The sequence below is a fragment of the Stegodyphus dumicola genome, chromosome 3 (assembly GCF_044657685.1).
Source record: "Stegodyphus dumicola isolate Sdum_Otavi_A_Nest chromosome 3, ASM4465768v1".
Lineage (NCBI taxonomy): Eukaryota > Metazoa > Arthropoda > Arachnida > Araneae > Eresidae > Stegodyphus > Stegodyphus dumicola.
The window spans coordinates 90,869,846-90,888,588 of record NC_140770.1 but is presented as its reverse complement, the minus strand read 5'-3'; the positions used below and the strand labels follow the sequence as shown (position 1 = coordinate 90,888,588).

The following is an 18,743-nucleotide window of genomic DNA, read 5'->3' as shown; positions in this document are numbered from 1 at the left end:
TAGAATTTACGGAGGTAACGGGCAGAATTAAGGATACCCAGAGATTGCAACAGACAGTAAAATGCATACCACTGGCTACCGATAGCCACTCAAGTTCCAAAAGTGCGATTCTGATAAACATCAATACAAGGTCAATTAATGCACTTTTACTGGCCATACATCAACTGTCTAGCCAGCAGCTGTTTAACAGTGACATGCAGGAATCTTAGTTAATCATGGAAAAATGACACCTGCTTCCTCTTATTATTATTTTCTTCTTTTTCAGACTTTGTAAAGAGGAGGATCTTTTATTATCTTATTATTTATTTATTGGCTAGTGATGTGGAGGCCTGAATGGATATTAGGTTATTCGGTAAATTGGATGTCCAGATTTCGGACTTTGTACTGTGTTACTTTCTTTATTTATGTATTTAAATAAGAAAATAAAATGACAGCTACAATAAACATGTAATACCAAACAAGAATTTTTTTCAATCAAATTTAATTTAATTTTAGTAACTTAAGATTTCCAAAGGAATGCTATAAAAACAACCATTTAAAATAAATAAATTACTTAACATATTCATGCACATGTAGTTAATATGCAAGAGAAATGGCACATAATGCTATTAGGAAAAAAGTTTAGAAAATTATCGTAAAACATTACATCGAGAAATATTTATTTCTCAATGACTTTAACTCTTCAACAAAATCCAAAACTAATCTGTAGTACACTTTAAACTAACCCCCTGAAAAATTAATTTGTATTTTACCTGACAGCAACTTTTTTCAGTGAAGAATTCTCTAGATCTTTTGTACTCAAGAATTTGTTTACAGTTATTATTTATACAATGTATAACAAATCTTGCTTCCCAAATTCATGTTTAATATGAATTTTAATAATACTTTGTAGACTAATTTGAAAAATATAATGTCTTGTTGTATACATTTATTTACACTTAAATATTTTTATACTTAAATATTATAAATTATTTATACTTAAATATTTTTTAATTTATAATGATAACAGAAGATGTTTAAAGAACAAATATAGAGAAGAAGAAAGGACATCTTTCGCTTTCTATAAGAGAGAACTTTAACAAAGAAAATTTATTTGAACTTTTATGTTATTTTGTTCTATGAATGCACTAACATCAACTATTTTAAGTTCAACTGATGAAAACAAAAATCAATCAATTAGTCAATTGATTTGAGTTCCTTCATTGCTATAATGATTGTACATTTCTTTTGCATGGTTTTAATGATTATTACTGGAGTAGAAAGTTTTATATATCTTTAGATACTTCTTATAATTTTTTATAAAGATTCCATAATTTTTATGAGGTATTTTTATATTATTATTAAGCATTGAAAGTTTCTTTTCTGCATTCTCTTTTCAAAAGTTTAATAAAGGAAAGCTGAACATATGCCAGAAATTTCAATAATAAAAATGAGAGTGTGTTTAACATTAACAAACAAAATTTAAAATACAATAGAAAAACATTTACCTGACGCTGATGGCAACGTGTTTTTCGATTCAAATGAAGATATCGGTCACATTCAGCGCACAAGTTGCCACATGTGGAACACAAGATTATTGCAGGAGTTTCAGAATCATCATGATTATCACAGAAAGGCTAATGATATAATATAGAAGTTGGGAATTACGGAAAATACAGCATTAACTAATCATAATAAATAAATAAATTTGCAGAAAATGTTACCCTAGGCTGAGATTGCTGTCCATCTCCACAGTTTCCAACCCACTGTCCAGATGAGAGTCGTTCAACATGCTCTTGATCAAGAACACATAAAGATGCAAGTGCAAGCCACAACTAAAATGATTGTGCACAAAATATATTAACTAATTTTTTAAATATGAACAATACAAAATAGTTATGTTAATGTAATATTTAATTTACAGAGTGTAAAGCAAAGAAAGAAAATTTACTGTAGGAGTACGTAAACATTCTGAAGGAGAGCGGTGATGTTCTTCCAGTTTTGTCAGATTCAATATATTCTCAGCTATAGCTCCTTTTGTCACATTAGCCCAAGCATCTGTTAATTTTCCCTGAAATATATTACATTATTCAGATTTCTTATATAAAATGTTAAAAATGCATTAAAATTACTGACAAATTCATAGAATCACTCACTGCTGCCATATCTTTTAGCAGTTGTATAATAACTTCAGCAAGTTTCCTAGCCATACAGCCTCTTAACCACCATCTACTTCCAACATGGTCTCTGAAGAAAATGATCAGGGATTAAAATACAAATTTATTCTATAAACCAGGAAAACTAAATGTAGCAATCTATTAAAAATACGTTGGACACTATTCACAAGAAGCAACTGTGCTTTTGCATAATTTAAAGTACTGTTAAATCTACTACAAGGGGAAAAATACTTATATGAAACAATAAATAATTTTGAATTCTGTATCTACCAACATGGACAAAAATAAGCACTAATATTATACAGTATGTGGAGAGCGATTTGAACATTCCATATCTTTGCAAGGTATACTACTTGAATAAATATCTTAATTTAAAAACATGTTTATGTTGAATTCATTTAATTTAATTACTTATCTTTTAATATAATTATGCTATGCAACTTAGGCTACAAATTAAAAAATCAGATACATTTCATAATTAAAATTAGCATGTCATTGCTTATTGGTGAATTAATATTGTTGCATTCTATGGGTTCACAAGCATCTCTTTAAATAGCTAGGCTGGATAATAAAATGCTATAAAACTTTATTAAGATAGATAGATATAGTTTTTAAAGTAAGATAAATATAGTTCTTAAAGCAAGATAAGTATCAATTAAAGTCTAAAAGACACACACACAGAGGGGGAAAAAAAAGAGGGAGGGAGAGAGAGATAAGGTAAAAGTCTCCTTTGCAAGGAACATCACAGATCACTGAAATCACTATCACAGCAAAGCAGTAATTATTAAATGAGAAGACCAACAATGAAACAATCATATAACCCAGATTTGAAATCACAGTTCAATACCAGAAAATGTAGAGTCATCTCTGAGCCATTCTATATGTATTTTTGTTCAAGAGACTGTACTTCTGCAACCTTCCAGAAAAATTGCTTCTAGGGTTTTAAAAATGTGTTTCCTAGAAAGTTTAGTATCAGAATATTGTCAATTTGGCAAAAAATTGTCAGATGTATCATCTCAGATTTAAAAGATATATAACAACAACCACAGAAAAAAAAAAAAAAAAAAAAAAAAAAACCACAAACATATTATTATGTAAAATAATACATATTATTATGTAAAATTCAACAAATAAATAAGTAAGTAAATAAAAATCATTTATTTATTTATTTGTCAAATGCCAATTATATTGGCTGTTAGGCCATTAAACTCCTTGCTTGCCAATAGCGCTGAAATCTACCAGAAAAATTTGTCAGTGCTTCACACTCGTCCAAATGTTCCACCGTCATTGGCCGTCCACTATTACATAAAACACACAACGGCGAATCAGCTAGTCCAATGTGAAATAAATGATTAGGTAGACAATCATGTCCTGTCAATAGTCTAAAAGATGCAACCACAACTGTTCGCGGGTGGTCAGGAACAAAAGCTGGGTTTGTTGAGAAAAGACTCCAAGGCTTGCCCTCCCAAGCCCGAGTGGCAAAATCTCTAAATGCGTTTTGATATGTTAGCAATGTCAGCAGCTTAATAGAAAGGAGGCTTGCACTTGTTTTTAGCTTTTGGAGAAACGTAGCCCCCTTATTCGCAAGCATATCAGCCATCTCATTCCCATAAATACTGCAGTACAAAGGTAACCATTAAAAAGATATCTCATAGGAAAGTTTTTTCATGACTTCCTGACACTGTTGGACACATATGCTCTTACACTCTTGGTAAGAGGAAATGGCCCTGTATTGCTGAAGTCGAATCAGACAGTCCAACAGCCCTACTGAACGAGCTCTGTCTCAATGATAATTGTTGGAGAGCTACATGAATGGCTTTAAGTTCTCCATCAAAGTGAGTGGAGTAAGCCCCTACAGGCATACAGAAACTGAAAAGCTTGCTAAAAACTCCAGCTCCAGCCCCTGGATCCTATCGGTCAAAGAGCCATCCGTATATACATGTATCCATTTCTCAGCCAGAAAACGTTGCTCAATAGTTCTTATTTCCTTATATAGTTCTTATTTAATTTATAGTTCTTATTTAAGTTAACTGTTATAGTTCTTATTTCCTCTGGACTCATTTTCTTCTTATCTACTTTCATTTCCAGGTCCAACCGCACATCAAGGAAGCTATAATCCAAAGGATTTAGCAAAAACAGCAGTGCCGATTTCAGTGTTCTTATATGATTGTATTGTTCTAGGCGAGAGACACATTGCAGAATGCCATTTGGTGTCTTTAAAGTTCATTGTTTCTTATAATCATAATTCCTCCAATGAGAATTACTTGGTAGACGAATATGTCTGTGAAAAACGATGAAAGCATTTTTCTAATAAGGTTTGTCATTGGTTGGTTTGCCGATACCAACTGCATTGCTTGATTTTGGAATACCTCCAGACATATCACATCTCGTGTAGCTCAAACCAATATCTCACAACAATAATTTAGTATTGGTCGAATATACATAATATACGTCGAGTTGAGAATCTCTCTATCACAACCTCATTTAACACTTGCTAAGCGTTTTAAGGATACTTAATCTACGCTCCTCCTTAGCAACTACACGCTCTGCATGCTTTCTCCAGCTTAAGCGCTTGTCAAAAATACAGCCAAGATAGGTGGCACCATCTGTCTGTTGCAAAACCGACTTTTCATACATTAGTCTAGGAGTAAAGTGTTGTCTGTTGAGAGAGAAAATCTGACAAGTAGTCTTTCCCTGATTAACTCTCATATTATTAGCAGAACACCAGTCCTCAAATCTCTGGAGTGCAGAGTTTAAGATTCAGTTTAAACCATCTTGATCTTTTTTGTAAGCTCTGGCAAATACGACAAGAGTAAATAATAATCATACACAATAATATAAAAATTCATAAAAACATATTATAAGAAGTATGAAATTTTTTAATTTTTATAGATTAAATTTAATATTTGGTATTTCTGGTACGACTATTTATAATGTGCATTAAAAATACAATCATAAATAAAACAAAGTAAATATAATTGAATATTGTTGCTTGAAGAAGTAAATATATTCTTCAAGCAACAAAGAGAACTTCTAAATAAAAGTTTTAACTCTTACAAACCTAGAAGGCCTTTAAAAGTCACAACATTGAAACATATGCATTTTATGATAGAATCATTAAGCTCGGAGAACTGAAATTACATTTTATGGGGTAACAAGAACATTATTGCAGTGACTAATTTAAGACATCCTGAAATTATTCACTGCTATAAATTAAAATAATATATCTGCACAATGTAATCACATAAGCTAAAGATCTCGTTACATAACTCACTAAGAGAAATTTTCAGCCATATAATTTATTTCTCCAAATCAAAACTGTTTGAAAAATGACAAATGGAACTTAAAAGGTGTTTCTGTCAAAAAAAAAAAAAAAAAAAAAAAAAAAAAAAAATTCCAGCCAGAAAAAAAAATTAATTCAATTACAATACATCTACTCATTTAAGGTATGTTAGACTTAACAAATACTGCACTCTAATTGTTATCTATTAATAAATATTTCAACATTTGTTGTACTATTTAAGATGATTACTACTCTGATCATTATGTACCAGTGTTTTTTAGAGAAGATATAGAGGGAAAAAATCCTTGTTTAACTTTAAAAGTTACAAATTCAATAATCATGTAGTACATAATCTTCTGTGTTTAACTACTTATTTATTTCTTAGAGGTGCCATGAAATTCTATTTTTAAATTGGAACATGCAATAAAATGCTGAGTAAAAGAATGATCAAAACAACAACCAATTTTAGAACTACCATCTCAAAAATAAATAACTAACTAAAAACAGTAGATCCCATACTGAAAAATTACAAAAAATTTGGTTTGTACAATTACAATTTAGCTGTTTATCATGAAATGAATAAGAATTCTTATCATAATAATAAATTAATTTAAAAAAAATAGTTTCTCAATTAGAATTTAGCAGTTTAGATTATATAATATGGATTTCATTTCTAATTATCTAACAGTGGTTAATGAAACTAAAATTAACAGCGGTAAAACTTTTTTTAAATAGATTATTATTGGCTTTATGTTTACAATTGAACATAATTGAACATATTCTATGTAAATAAAAAGCATATGCATTCATTTCATTTTAAATGCAAAAACATTTTTCAAATTAATTTGGAGAGCATTCACTGATTTCTCATAAAATTGAAAATTCGATAAATATTAAAAGCTGAGAAATTTATTTTAGGTGTAATTTTAATATTTTACATTAGAGATTGCTAATTAACTATATTAATTCCTATGCGAGAGAAAATAAATTTAGTGACCTACCTTGGATGAATTGAAGTTGCTAATGTTACTGTATTGATGCCTTTAGTATTTGTAGTAGAACCTTTAACTTTAGTTTGAACAGTTAATGCTTTTGCTATACATGCCAAAAATACATCTAAAATGCCAGTGTTATGTATATCAAATGAACTTTCTTCTTGCTTATTCTCCTTATTAGCTTCTGAAATTATGCTAAAATCAGTTGGGGGTAAGGATGTTACACCAAGAATTGATGCCAAAGTTGGAGGACTAACATCAGGCAGAACCCTTCGCAAAAGCGATGTGACCTACAGAATAAAAGAAATTACAAAAATTTTACATGAAGTAACTATTTTCAAAAGTCTACTTTTGACACTATTACATTTGAAAGAGTACTTATACCATTACTACTTAACAGCAAGAATAATTATATATATAATATAAGAATAATTAATGTATTATACTAAATATCTATTAATAACTAAAAAAAGGCATTATGCTAAAAAAGCTTTAACTCACATTTGCCATACAAACAACGACCTTTTGGTTCTCTTGAAAATACACTTTTATGAGGGCCACTTTGAAATTTTTCAGATACACGTTAAGTTTTTAAAATTATATTTATGGAATTTTATGAGTTTTCAGAGTAGTCTCCTCTAGCATCTATGCACTTCTGTAGGCAAAGTTTAAAAGATTAAATGTCTCACACCGTTCATCTCTTGAAATTGAGGAAAAAAATGTATTTATGTCCTCATAAATCTCATTTTTGGAATGAAAACAATGCCTACGTAAGTTCTTTTTTAGATTAAAAAATAGCTAAAAGTCACACATAGTTAGATCGGGTGAAGAAGGTGGATGTTCTATCACTTTGATGCGTTTTTGTTAAAAAAAAAACTCAACTGTCAATCTTGCTGAACGAGAGGATGCATTTTCATAGCGGAGCATGAATCCTCTAGCATTTACTTCTTGAAGAATTTCTTAATTAAGATACTTAGTAGTATACCAGTTAGCTGTGACAGTCTCCTGTCATTCCGGCTTGATAGCTTTGACCAGTCCTGTACTTCTGAAGAAAATGGCATACATTATGTTCTTCATGGCATGTTGTCTTTTTACCATTGTGGATGTGGGATCATTTTCAAAGACCCATACTTTACTTTCTTGAAGTATTGGAACATCAAAAAATGGTATATATGTTTCATCACCAGTTATGATTTTAAAAATAATGCAGTGTCCACCATCTTTAAGTAATTTAATGCTTTATTTACTGATTCTGACATGCTCTTCTGTTTGGTGCTCAGATAAATTATGGGGAACCCGATGGCCAATTAGTTCTTTCATATGCAATTCTTCAAGAATAATTTTACGTATGGCCAGGTATCCAATGTTCCTTCTGTATCATTCCACAAGTGCAGGAATTATCATTGATTAACATTTTCCAGAATGGCAGACACATTATCCGGGGATTACAGCTGATAACAGTCTTCCTGTGTGTTCTTCATCCTGAAGAGAGTTGCAACCTCTGTGAAATTTTGCAAATGTTAACTGCAGACACTGAATGCATTCTTTTTGATTTAATCCCACTTTAAAATAATAGCGCGATAATGTTATCACATCAACTCCATTTTTCTTTCTGCCTAAAATTTATTCTATGCTAAACTACTTGCATTTGACCAATAAAAAACTGTCTGCTAGGCTAAAATAGTTCATATTTTCAAATCTAACCATTATTTTGTTTTTGCTGTTCATTATCTGCACATATCTAAAAAATTTCAGAGTGACCTACTTATAAGCACATTTTTAAACTTTTTGCTTTTTTGGAGGGAGAGGGTTATAAACTATTTATAAGATGGATATTAAATCTCAACAGTTCTTCAGCTAATTTTTTTATATTTATAGCAAATTTTACATTTTTTTTTTAATATTTAAAGTAAACAATGATTTTAAAGAACTAGAATATACAACACAAAACTAAAGTTATTTTCTTTTAACATTTAAAAAAAGTAAAATCATATAAATTTTCAGCACTTTTCTCAGTTAGACAATAATTTTTATCTAATAACTAGAATAGTTTCAGGTTTTTTATACACGAATCGAATGTTATCAGAAACAGCTTGATTATACACTGCCCTCAAAAAGTTAAGGAACAGCAAGTTTTTCAAAGCTCACCATTACAAAAATGTCAGTAATGTTTCTATTCAAATTATCCAAAAAGTTCATATGCATGACAATAATGAAGTTCAAGAAAATACATGCAAAAACAAAAGCTACTGCTTTTATTTTATAAAAATGAATACGTGTATAGGAGTTGGAAAAAAATGCAAAACTAAGTAATTTTTGTTCCTCAGTTTTTATTTTCAATTGCTATTACAGTTTCATGGACAATATCCAGGAGACCTTATCAATGTCCAGGAGAAGTCGTTTGCCCAGTTTGTTGAGGTGGTGGGTGATCGGATTGGATGGAAATGGGGATGTCACAAGCTGATGCTGCTAGACATCTCTCAATGTCTCTCATAGTGTAGTCCATTGACTATGGAATTAGTTTGAATCTGCGGATTCTGTGTCTAGAAGACATGTTCCAGGCACACCTAGAGTTACAACACCTGCGGCAGACCATTATTTAGTTCTTTCAGCCCGAACAAGGAGTAACATTACTGTGCCTCAGCTCATGGCAGATCATTTTGTGGCAATAGGAACAAGAATCTCAGCTACTACAGTGTGCAGACATCTGCACAATACAGGTCTATATGCAAGACAACCAGTTGTTTGTGTTCCTTTGACCCAAGGACACAGAGGTGCCTGTTTATGTTAGGCAAGAAAACAAGTTTTCTGGACCAGTCAACAATAGGCACCTGTTCTCTTCACAGACGAGTCCAAGTTCCCACTGGAGAGTGATTCAGGTCGTCAGCTGATCTGGAGGGAACAACACACCAGACAGAACCAATCCCACACCATGGAAGAACACAATTACAGAGGTGCTGGAATAATTGTTTTGGCTGGGATCTCTACCGGTGGTCACACTGACCTGCATGTCTTCCATGGAGGATCTTGGACCGGTGTGAGATATCGAGATGAGATCCTAGATCAATATATCTGCCTATATGCCGCTGCTATTGGTTCTGGATTTTTTTTTTTTTTTTTGGATGGATGACAATGTGCAACCGCACCAAGCTCAGTTTGCTGAAGACTATCTTGAGGGTCATGGTATGGAGCGGATGGAATGGCCAGCTCAATCCCCAGACTTAAACTGGATACAGCATCTTTGGGATTACCTTGGGAGACAGGTTGCTCAAATCCTCCACCAAGGTTGTTAGATGAGCTTGAAAAAGGATTACTCCGTGTCTGGTAGTTGTTCCCGATTTCACTGACTGGAACTATATTGACAGCATAGAACATTGTTGCTGCCAATGTATTGAAGCTAGAGGGGACACATTTCTTATTAGAACCCACTTTTGTAATGTAAACACCCCATTTTTGCTCAAAAAACTGTTATATACTATTTTTCCAAGACTGGATTTCTCTGCTAAAAGAGCAATTTTTATTGTAATTCATGATCGTGTTGAACTTTAGAAACATTCTATGTCACATTCATTAAAGAACTGTTTAGTGAACTTGTCCTGTAAATTTCTTGCATTCTATTTAACTTCATTCTCAAATTAGACAACAAAAAACATGCTGTTCTTAACTTTTGGAGGGCAGTGTATATTAATGTTAGCTATGGATTCGTCTCTTTAAATAATCATTCTCAATAAGCATGACAAAACTGACAGTTTACGTAAATAATAATGGCACACAGAAAACAAATAGATATAAATAACACCTTGTCCCATGAGGAATACTGTAAATTCTCCCAATCACTCACAGAATAAATAATAAAATGCAGTTTTCTTTGAACTGCAAAGTCTCAGAGCTAATTATTTATTCTGCCACCTGGCTCTTGTAACTGTACTTATGTGGTACAGTTACAAGTTGTGGTGTTGCAGGTTAACTAGAAAGAAGCTTTGGAAGAAATTAATTCTAGACTTTCAAAAGTGCGTTTTCCAAAACTTCAAGAAAGTTGCCAAACTGGTTGAAAATCGCAAAATGTCATCAGGAGCATTTATACCCATATCTTCCATTCTAACTGGGTTATTTTTACAATTTAAATGTTACTGGATTCAGAATTGAAATATCTATAATTCTATACAAGAAAGATATAAACTTATATATAAAATGTGTAGTTAAAAAAAGAAACCCTAAAACTATTATCTTAAAAATAACAAATAAACTAGTAAACTGTACAAAACATTACAACAATATACAAAAACAACACTGCAATTACATGAATTTAAATATTTACACAAATTTACAGTAATATATTAGCATAAATTACAAAATCTTTTTAAATTGCTAATTCATACTTAATACTGTTTGGATTTAATATAAGCCATGTGCTAAAATTTTTGTGAGCATAAAAAATTAATTCTATTTTTGTTAGCATGCACAGTACAAAGCGAATGACGCATAAAAAGTGGACAAAATTTCATTAAAAATAATAATCAAATAATAATTTATAATCTTATGATACATAATTAAAAAAATTCTCAAAATAAAAATTATAACAAACAATTCATCTGAAACAAAGGAGGTGATTAGCTTTAGTAACAGCTAATACTGTGAAACTTGGGAACCTGAAGGTTAGATAGTTCCTACTCCTATGCAAACTATATTCGAATGTATGGGATCTTATTTGATATACTTATAAAATGTTAATATAATATGTAAGATGCACTGATATTTACTCACTGATCACTGGGGAGGGGAAGGACAATTACAGTGATACCTTTTTAGTCACATAAAAAAGACATATAATTTTCATTACCGGAAATCTATGAGACTTCTTTTTATTATCTCGGAAATCAAAAAACTTTTTTTTGTTGTTTTTTCACTAGAAAATGTCATCTAAATGTTGCAAATTTGTTTTTTAAAAATTGTCATTTCAAATTACTGTAAAATTTTGATTATCCGGAGAGCTCAGAAAATGCCAAATGAAAATTCTAGATAGTTGAGTATATAAAAAAAATGGAATTCATGTTAGAAAAGAAAAATAAATAGAAGAAATTTCTGGTATAAAATTACACAAACAATCATATTTAATATCAAAAGCCTAGGTTTTAACTTATTCAAGATTTTGAAAAAAAAATTGTATTTCAGATATAAAAACTGGCATATTTCGTAGGCCTTAAACATGAAATTGAAACAACTTATCCAACTATGAAATCCTTATGAATATGAAAAGTTGGCAGAGATGTTGTTAAACTTGTGTCAATCAGTCTGGTAGATGTGTAAAGGAACAGACAATTGTTTATTTAGTTAGATAATAAACAACTACAATTTATGGATATAGCATAAAAATGTAAATCACTTATCATAATTTTTTATCATGCATCACCATTGTTTACATATTTTCAAATAAAGCTGCACAGTCTTTTTTTTTTTTTTTTTTTTTTGGTGCCAGGCTTCTGTAACTTTGAAATTACTCTACTGCATGCTATTTCATATAAAGTAGGTCCCAAATATTAAACATTCTTTCAAAAGAGGAGGAATAAATAGAACTGGTATACTTTAAAAAAAATTAAACTGGCTTATTAAATTGCCCTTTTGGTGCTAGAATTCTGTAACTTTGAAAATACTCCACTGCATGGTGTCCCATATAATGCAGGTCCTAAATATTAAAAATTTTTTCAAAATGGGAGGAATAAATAGAACTGATATACTTTGTCCTAAACATTAAAATTTTTTTCAAAATGGGAGGAATAAATAGAACTGATATACTTTTTAAAAAATTAAACTGGCTTATCAAGAATTACTGCCCTAATTGTGTTTACAGAAAATCAAATTTAAGTTCATATGATTGTGTTCTGACATCATACTTATCCCTTGGTGCTACATCACATTGTTTGGTAACAATGTATGGAGATAACAAAGCTCTATAATGGCATTACAAATCTCTTATTTAACTTAATTTTTCAGGGAAATTTTTGTTCTAAAATTCTAAAATATTTCAGTTAGCTGAATACATATAGTCAGGATTTTACTTAATTATAACTCCACTTAACTTCAGATGATTCATTTATATCTATTCCTTTATTCTATACTTACTTGTCTTATACATTAACACAGCTTTGAAAGAAATTAATATATTTTAATTTAAAGATAGTTTATTATTAATTATGTAAATAGAATCATTTAAGGTGCATTTTAAATACTTATAACTAATAATTAACTATTTAAAATATTTTAACCCTAAAAATCCCATATTTATTTTGAAAAAGCACATTAAAACTAACTGCAAAAGATAATATATATGTATATAACTTAAATTTAAAATGTATTTTTGCAATAAATTCCCTAAATATTACATTACCAAACATCAAGCATTGAATACAAATATAATTACCTGTCTTTGTACTCTAGCTGAGCCAGTATGAAGTAAGCTAAATAAATCTCTTAATAATCCAGCTTGTTGAGCAAGATAAGAACGCCCAACACTCGAGCCACTAAGAGCTAGTACCATGGACAGCATTTCAAAACAGTAAGCATCAGATGATTTGGGCAGTTCCTCAACAGACTGAGATTTACTACACAAAAGAGCTTCCCATTCATCACGAACCCTCGCAGCTTCTTTTCTAATTGCCGCAACAATATGAGAACACACCTAAATGAGAAATGTAATTAATTTTACTCTGTATGTGAATTTCAAGTCTTTTCTAATTTTGTAGAAAATATAAATTTATTGAAACCAAATTGTGTAAATAAATATGTATATACAATTACTTTCGAATATTGCAATATCCAATGCAATAAATTTTTGAAGAATAAAAAAGACTAGAACTCTTGTTAAAGGTATATTAACAATAAAATTCATATCATTCATTCATTAATATTCATTAAGAAAGCATCAGAAAAATATCAAGATGTAAAATCAGATTTCATTCTAAAATAGAATCTGATTACATATTAAACCTAGGCATCAGATTTTAATAAGTGGTTTGACTATATTTTAACAAATCATTTTTATTTACTTACTTGTCTTATACTTTATAAGTATGTATAAAGTATAAAACTATTGTAGTATTTTAAAATAAAGAAAAATGATTTTATGTATAGTTTTGCACATAATTTTTAAAAAAGAATTCAAATCGAGATTCTTAGAAAACAATACTTGTAGAATAAACGTGATTTTCAAATTTAATAAATTCTGTATATTTAAAATACTTTGTCCTAAATATATTCTAAAACGTACTTGTTTTTGTAAATGTGTCAGCTTGCTTCGGGAGAACAAAATTCCCACCATGTGTTCTTTCAGATCATTTGTTTCCAACGTGCTCTGAGATTGAGAAAGTTGCATTTGATCTCCATCATGATTAATAACATTTTTTTTATCTTCACTACATTCTTGCTCACCAGTGATAAGTTTTCCAAATACCTGCAAACAATTTTTAAGTAGCGTATAATCAGGAAAACAAAGTGAATAAATCCATTTTGGAATTTCAGAATTATATAGATTGCAACATATTTTATAGTTGCCTTAACTCAAAACTATTTATTTAAATAATGGACAGCATGTTCATAACAAAAGGAGAAATAGTCAGCTTATTTAAAATTATTTTACTCATCTTTCCATATAGGTCTGAGAACACAACATAATAAAATTTTAAGTATCTGAATTGCTGAGATCAGGAGGAGCATAAGTTGTTCATATAAAATTTAAAAGAAAGGGAGAAAGGACATTCCACTAAATAGAGTTTTTTTTTTTTTTTTGCTTCAATTAAATTATAGACATGTCTTATACAGTCAAAAGTCATTAATTCGGACACCCATAATCCGGACCTCAAAGCTAAAAACTTTCTGCGCATGCGTCGCATTGACACATGCGCATAGGCGTTTATGCGTGCATGTAAGACCTTTACGACTGCGCATATGCGTGTGCGCAAGCGCAGAATACGTTTTCGCGTGCACGTTTTATGTATAACGGGCGGTATAAGCTAAAATTATCTAATTATCTATTTTAGTTAATGTTGATGATTGCATTGTTCCTTAATCTTCTAATTGGATCCGGCTTATTATTTTTTGCAGACTGTAAGAGCAATTTTATAAAAGTAAACTTAAACTTTCGATCATATCAAATAGAATTTCCTATGCTGGAGCTCTCAAAGGATCTACAAAATGAAAGTATGTTTCGATGTCCATCAAACAAAAAGTGGAATTGCTGCAAAAAATGGATAAAGACATGAAGAAGGTGACAGAGAGGTTAGTGAAAACAAAAAAATTTCGATTGACAAGTTAGTCGGTAATCTCTGCACAGCAATTACGGGACTTGAACAGCGGAACTTTGTAACTGAACAAGAAATTATGTCTGTTTATAGAATTCAAGAGAAAGTATTATCACATAAAACGAAGCAACTTAAACAACTTACATTGAAAGAAATGTGTAATAAAGTAAACAAATAAATATTAAGCTTTTTTTTTTTTTTTTTTTTGTAAATTTTGATACCCTTTATATCATAATTGTTCTTTATTTCATAAATTACGGTTTCATATTTTTAATTTTAGAATTTCTGCATGCCATCTTACGAGATTTAAACTGATGATCTATAATCCGGAAAAATCGATAATCCGGAATCGCCGAAGTCCCGACGAGTCCGGATTAATGACTTTTGACTGTAGCAGCCCTGAGAAAGCAAATCCCACTTTTTTCACAAATTTAAATATATGTTTGCAGATCTGATTTAGGCAAAGAAACTATAATTTGAAAAATAAAGCTTTTAGCTTTTCTAAACTGAAAGATTAATTTGAACATTTAATTCTCAAACATTAAAATGTCCTAATTATCTCAATTATATTACAACCAATGCTATGATAACTGATTGGTCTCCCATAATGTAATAGAAACATCTGATGAGAGAACCATCATATAAAGTATATGCAAAAACTATTTAATATTTCAAAAGGCCACTCCAATGTGAGTGAAAATTTTGGACTAAAAATTAGAAAAGGAGGCATAAAGAAGACATAAATAAAGTTACAAAGAAAATAATGTGAAAGAAAGTGAGATACTTAAAATTGAAGTGTTATTAAATTTTAAAAACATAAGGAAATACAGAAAAGAAATAGCATCAATGCCAAATGATGGCATAAAATAAGATTTAAAAATTATTTTAATGGAAATTTAAAACTACTTATTTACTTTAAAATTACTATTCTTACTTACAAGCAATAGTTAATATTCTAGTCCTATAACTTAATGGCATAAATTGTATTACTGGTGGGAAAAACTTTTTGTATTTAAATTCAGTAATAGTATACAATATTAAGAAATTATATATATGCATGTGTGCATACACACACGCAAATATACATGCAATGTCTTAGTATTGTATGTAATTATGTGTGTGCATGTGTATACACATATGCATGTATATACCATAACGGTACTACAAAAATTACTTGGTTAATAAATTACATTATTGCAAAAAATTAAAACGCACATATCATTATAGTATATATGTACGAGGGCTATCCAGAAAGTAGATTACGTTTTGGAATAAAAAAATAAACAAAGTATAGGAAACAAATTTTATTATATACAGATGAAAGCCACACTCAAATACTACTTTTCTACATAGTCACCATACAAATTAAGGCATTTATCGTAGCGATGTACGAGCTTGGAAATTCCTTCGTCGAAAAATTCGGCCGCCTGCGCCTTCAACCACTTCGTTACCTCTTCTTGCCTTCCATCTTGCACAAAACTTGTGGTAACCAAGCTTTTCGCTGATGATTTCGTGCAACAAACTTCGCGAAATTTGTGGAAAACTCAAAGAAAGTTCCGTTATTGTGAAATTTCGATTTTCACGGACTTTAGCATCGACTTTTTCGAGAAGTTCGGCGGTCACTATGCTGGGTCTCCCACTTCGATCTTCGTCGTGAACATTGGTTCGGCCATTTTGAAATCTTATGACCCACTGACGCACTCCACCTTCAGTGATAATGTTGTCCCCATACACTTCACGAAGCTGCCGATAGATTTCTATCGGTTTACAGTTTTTTGCAGTCAGAAACCTTATTACTGAGCGCACCTCGCAGCTCGCGGGATTTTCAATTAACGCAGACATTTCAAACCGTCACAGTATCTGAACGGAGCACAGCACGAACCTCTCACTAGCACGGCTAGATGCAGACTGAGCTGCACAACGCTCTGACCCCAAGATGGCCGCGCTAGCCCCGCCCCTAGCGGACACAGACGGAAACGTAATCTACTTCCTGGATGGCCCTCGTACATATAATACACATACCATTATAGTAAGTCTAGAAACTAATTAATGCTTTTAAAAGCACTTCATAAAAATATTGTATGAAAAATTAAATACATTAATATATTTTGTGCACTAATGAATGAATTTAAAATTTAAATGTATCTTTAGTTTCATATACAAATTTATTACCTGAGATGTTAATAACCTAAACACCTTCAGCGTTTCTGCTTCACAATTTTTTTGTTGTATCTGCATAGCACTAACTTTCTTTCCAATGCGGATACTTTCTCCTTCCTGACTTCCCAAAACTTTCACCTGACGTAACCTTAAAGTATTGTCTGGTCCCTTTAATTCAATCCTAATGCATGTATGTTTTCCATCAGGAATATCACAGCTTACCCATCCAATGTAACGATTCTCAACTTCAACCTGTAATTATTTATCATAAAATAACAAGATACTCACATTCAACACTTTTTTAAGAGATGCAACAGAAATGAGTGTAAAATAAAAATTAAATGTATCTTCAAAGACAGAATTTAAAAAAAAAAAAAAATAATAATAATAATTTGACATTAATTTCATATGAAAAGTCTCAATGTGTTTAAGAGAAAACCTGAAGTGTCTGCCTCTTCACTAAAAATCTGAATTTAATCCAATTTTTAAGCTCAAAATATAAGACTTTATATCAACAAACAAAGAGATATACACAAAATCCTTTTTCCAACTTGTTAAATACAATTTCTGTAAATTTCTGAAAATTAATTTAAAGTTAAGAAAAATCATTGAATCTACTTTGCATAAACCAGAAACTATAAGAAGGATTTAGTGAGAAAAGTTAAAATTATACAATTGTGTATTCTTTTTTAAATGTATTTATTCCTTTTTCAAATAATTCATTTTAAATGAAATGCTAAACATGTTTCACATAGAATTTCTAATGCATTTCAACACAATTCTTGCTGACACTCTTATGATTAAACAGCACTAGTAATCAAAATAAATTTTCTTTCCTTAAGACATAATCAAATTCTGCTGATAATATGGCATCTATACTGAATTTGTCATATTATATTTGATCAGATATTTGCAGCAGATTAGACATTTAGCTGTTCTAGGTTTTGTTAGCAAACTTACAAAAATTATAACTAAAATCTCAGTTTATTTCTCAGTGCTTTGACGGGGAAAAAAAAAAAAAAAAAAAAACATGATGTATAATTTTACTTATTTTTAGCTTAGTATTCGAGCAGGCAGCCAACATATTTTATGCACTAGTTATGTTGATGATTTTCATGCTAGATTGTGATACTAATGCCCACAGAGTAATTTGCCACTTATTTAGCCTTTAAGCAGTTTTTTTCCACATAAAACTCCTTCATTTTCTATAAAAAATTTTAGCACCACTAAAACAATTTTTAGCTTTTTAATTAGACTGTGAAGTGTGAAAGCTAATGATGCAGTATAATCTATGTCTTGTGCCCCTAGTAATGTGAATACATTTTCTTTCAGTTTTTTATTCCATGTAACAATCAGAATTATACAATCAACAAACAATCTTTTTAATTCTAATTACCAATTCATTTTTAATTTTTAGTTTCTGTTTAATTTTCAACATTTGTAAATTTTTTATTTATCTCTTGTGTTTATTAAACTTTTTATAATAGTTTTTCATAATGCCCTTAGGTATATATGCATAAAGAGTAAGTTAGAAATTTCCACACTTCTCAATGTTTTTATAAATAGGTTCATGTGTAATACTAATAGGCCTGAGTGTCAAAGGAATTTGTGAACTATTAGAAGAATTATAAAAAAAAATAATTAAGCTGCACGAAGGTAAAGAAGAAATGAATACCAAAAATTTGCACAGTAACATATATGAGCAAAAAGTTAAACTTTTATATAGACTAATGCAACTAAACAGCTTTAAAAACTTTAAAAGAAAATTTATAACAAGTTATATTGATCTGCATAATGTGTTAAATTCAATTTAAACCAACTTATTAAACAAATACTGGAATAAGAAATATCATAT

The 18,743-nt window shown here is 30.3% G+C and overlaps 1 protein-coding gene across 2 annotated transcripts in view; it reads right to left on the bottom strand.

The window, feature by feature from the left end:
• The window catches only part of hiw (MYC binding protein highwire), a 256,065-nt gene that overhangs the window by 16,405 nt on the left and 220,917 nt on the right, over positions 1-18,743 (bottom strand). The window contains exons 64-71 of one of the 2 annotated variants that reach the window (XM_085813059.1): positions 16,901-17,140; positions 13,699-13,881; positions 12,853-13,110; positions 6,441-6,724; positions 2,136-2,226; positions 1,931-2,050; positions 1,704-1,814; positions 1,488-1,616 (exon numbers count right to left, since the gene is read on the bottom strand). In XM_085813059.1, the coding sequence (XP_085669185.1) occupies positions 1,488-1,616; positions 1,704-1,814; positions 1,931-2,050; positions 2,136-2,226; positions 6,441-6,724; positions 12,853-13,110; positions 13,699-13,881; positions 16,901-17,140 (1,416 nt within the window). Of the gene's footprint in view, positions 1-1,487; positions 1,617-1,703; positions 1,815-1,930; positions 2,051-2,135; positions 2,227-3,003; positions 3,114-6,440; positions 6,725-12,852; positions 13,111-13,698; positions 13,882-16,900; positions 17,141-18,743 lie in introns of those variants that run through there. The other variant, XM_085813060.1, reaches the window with a different exon arrangement.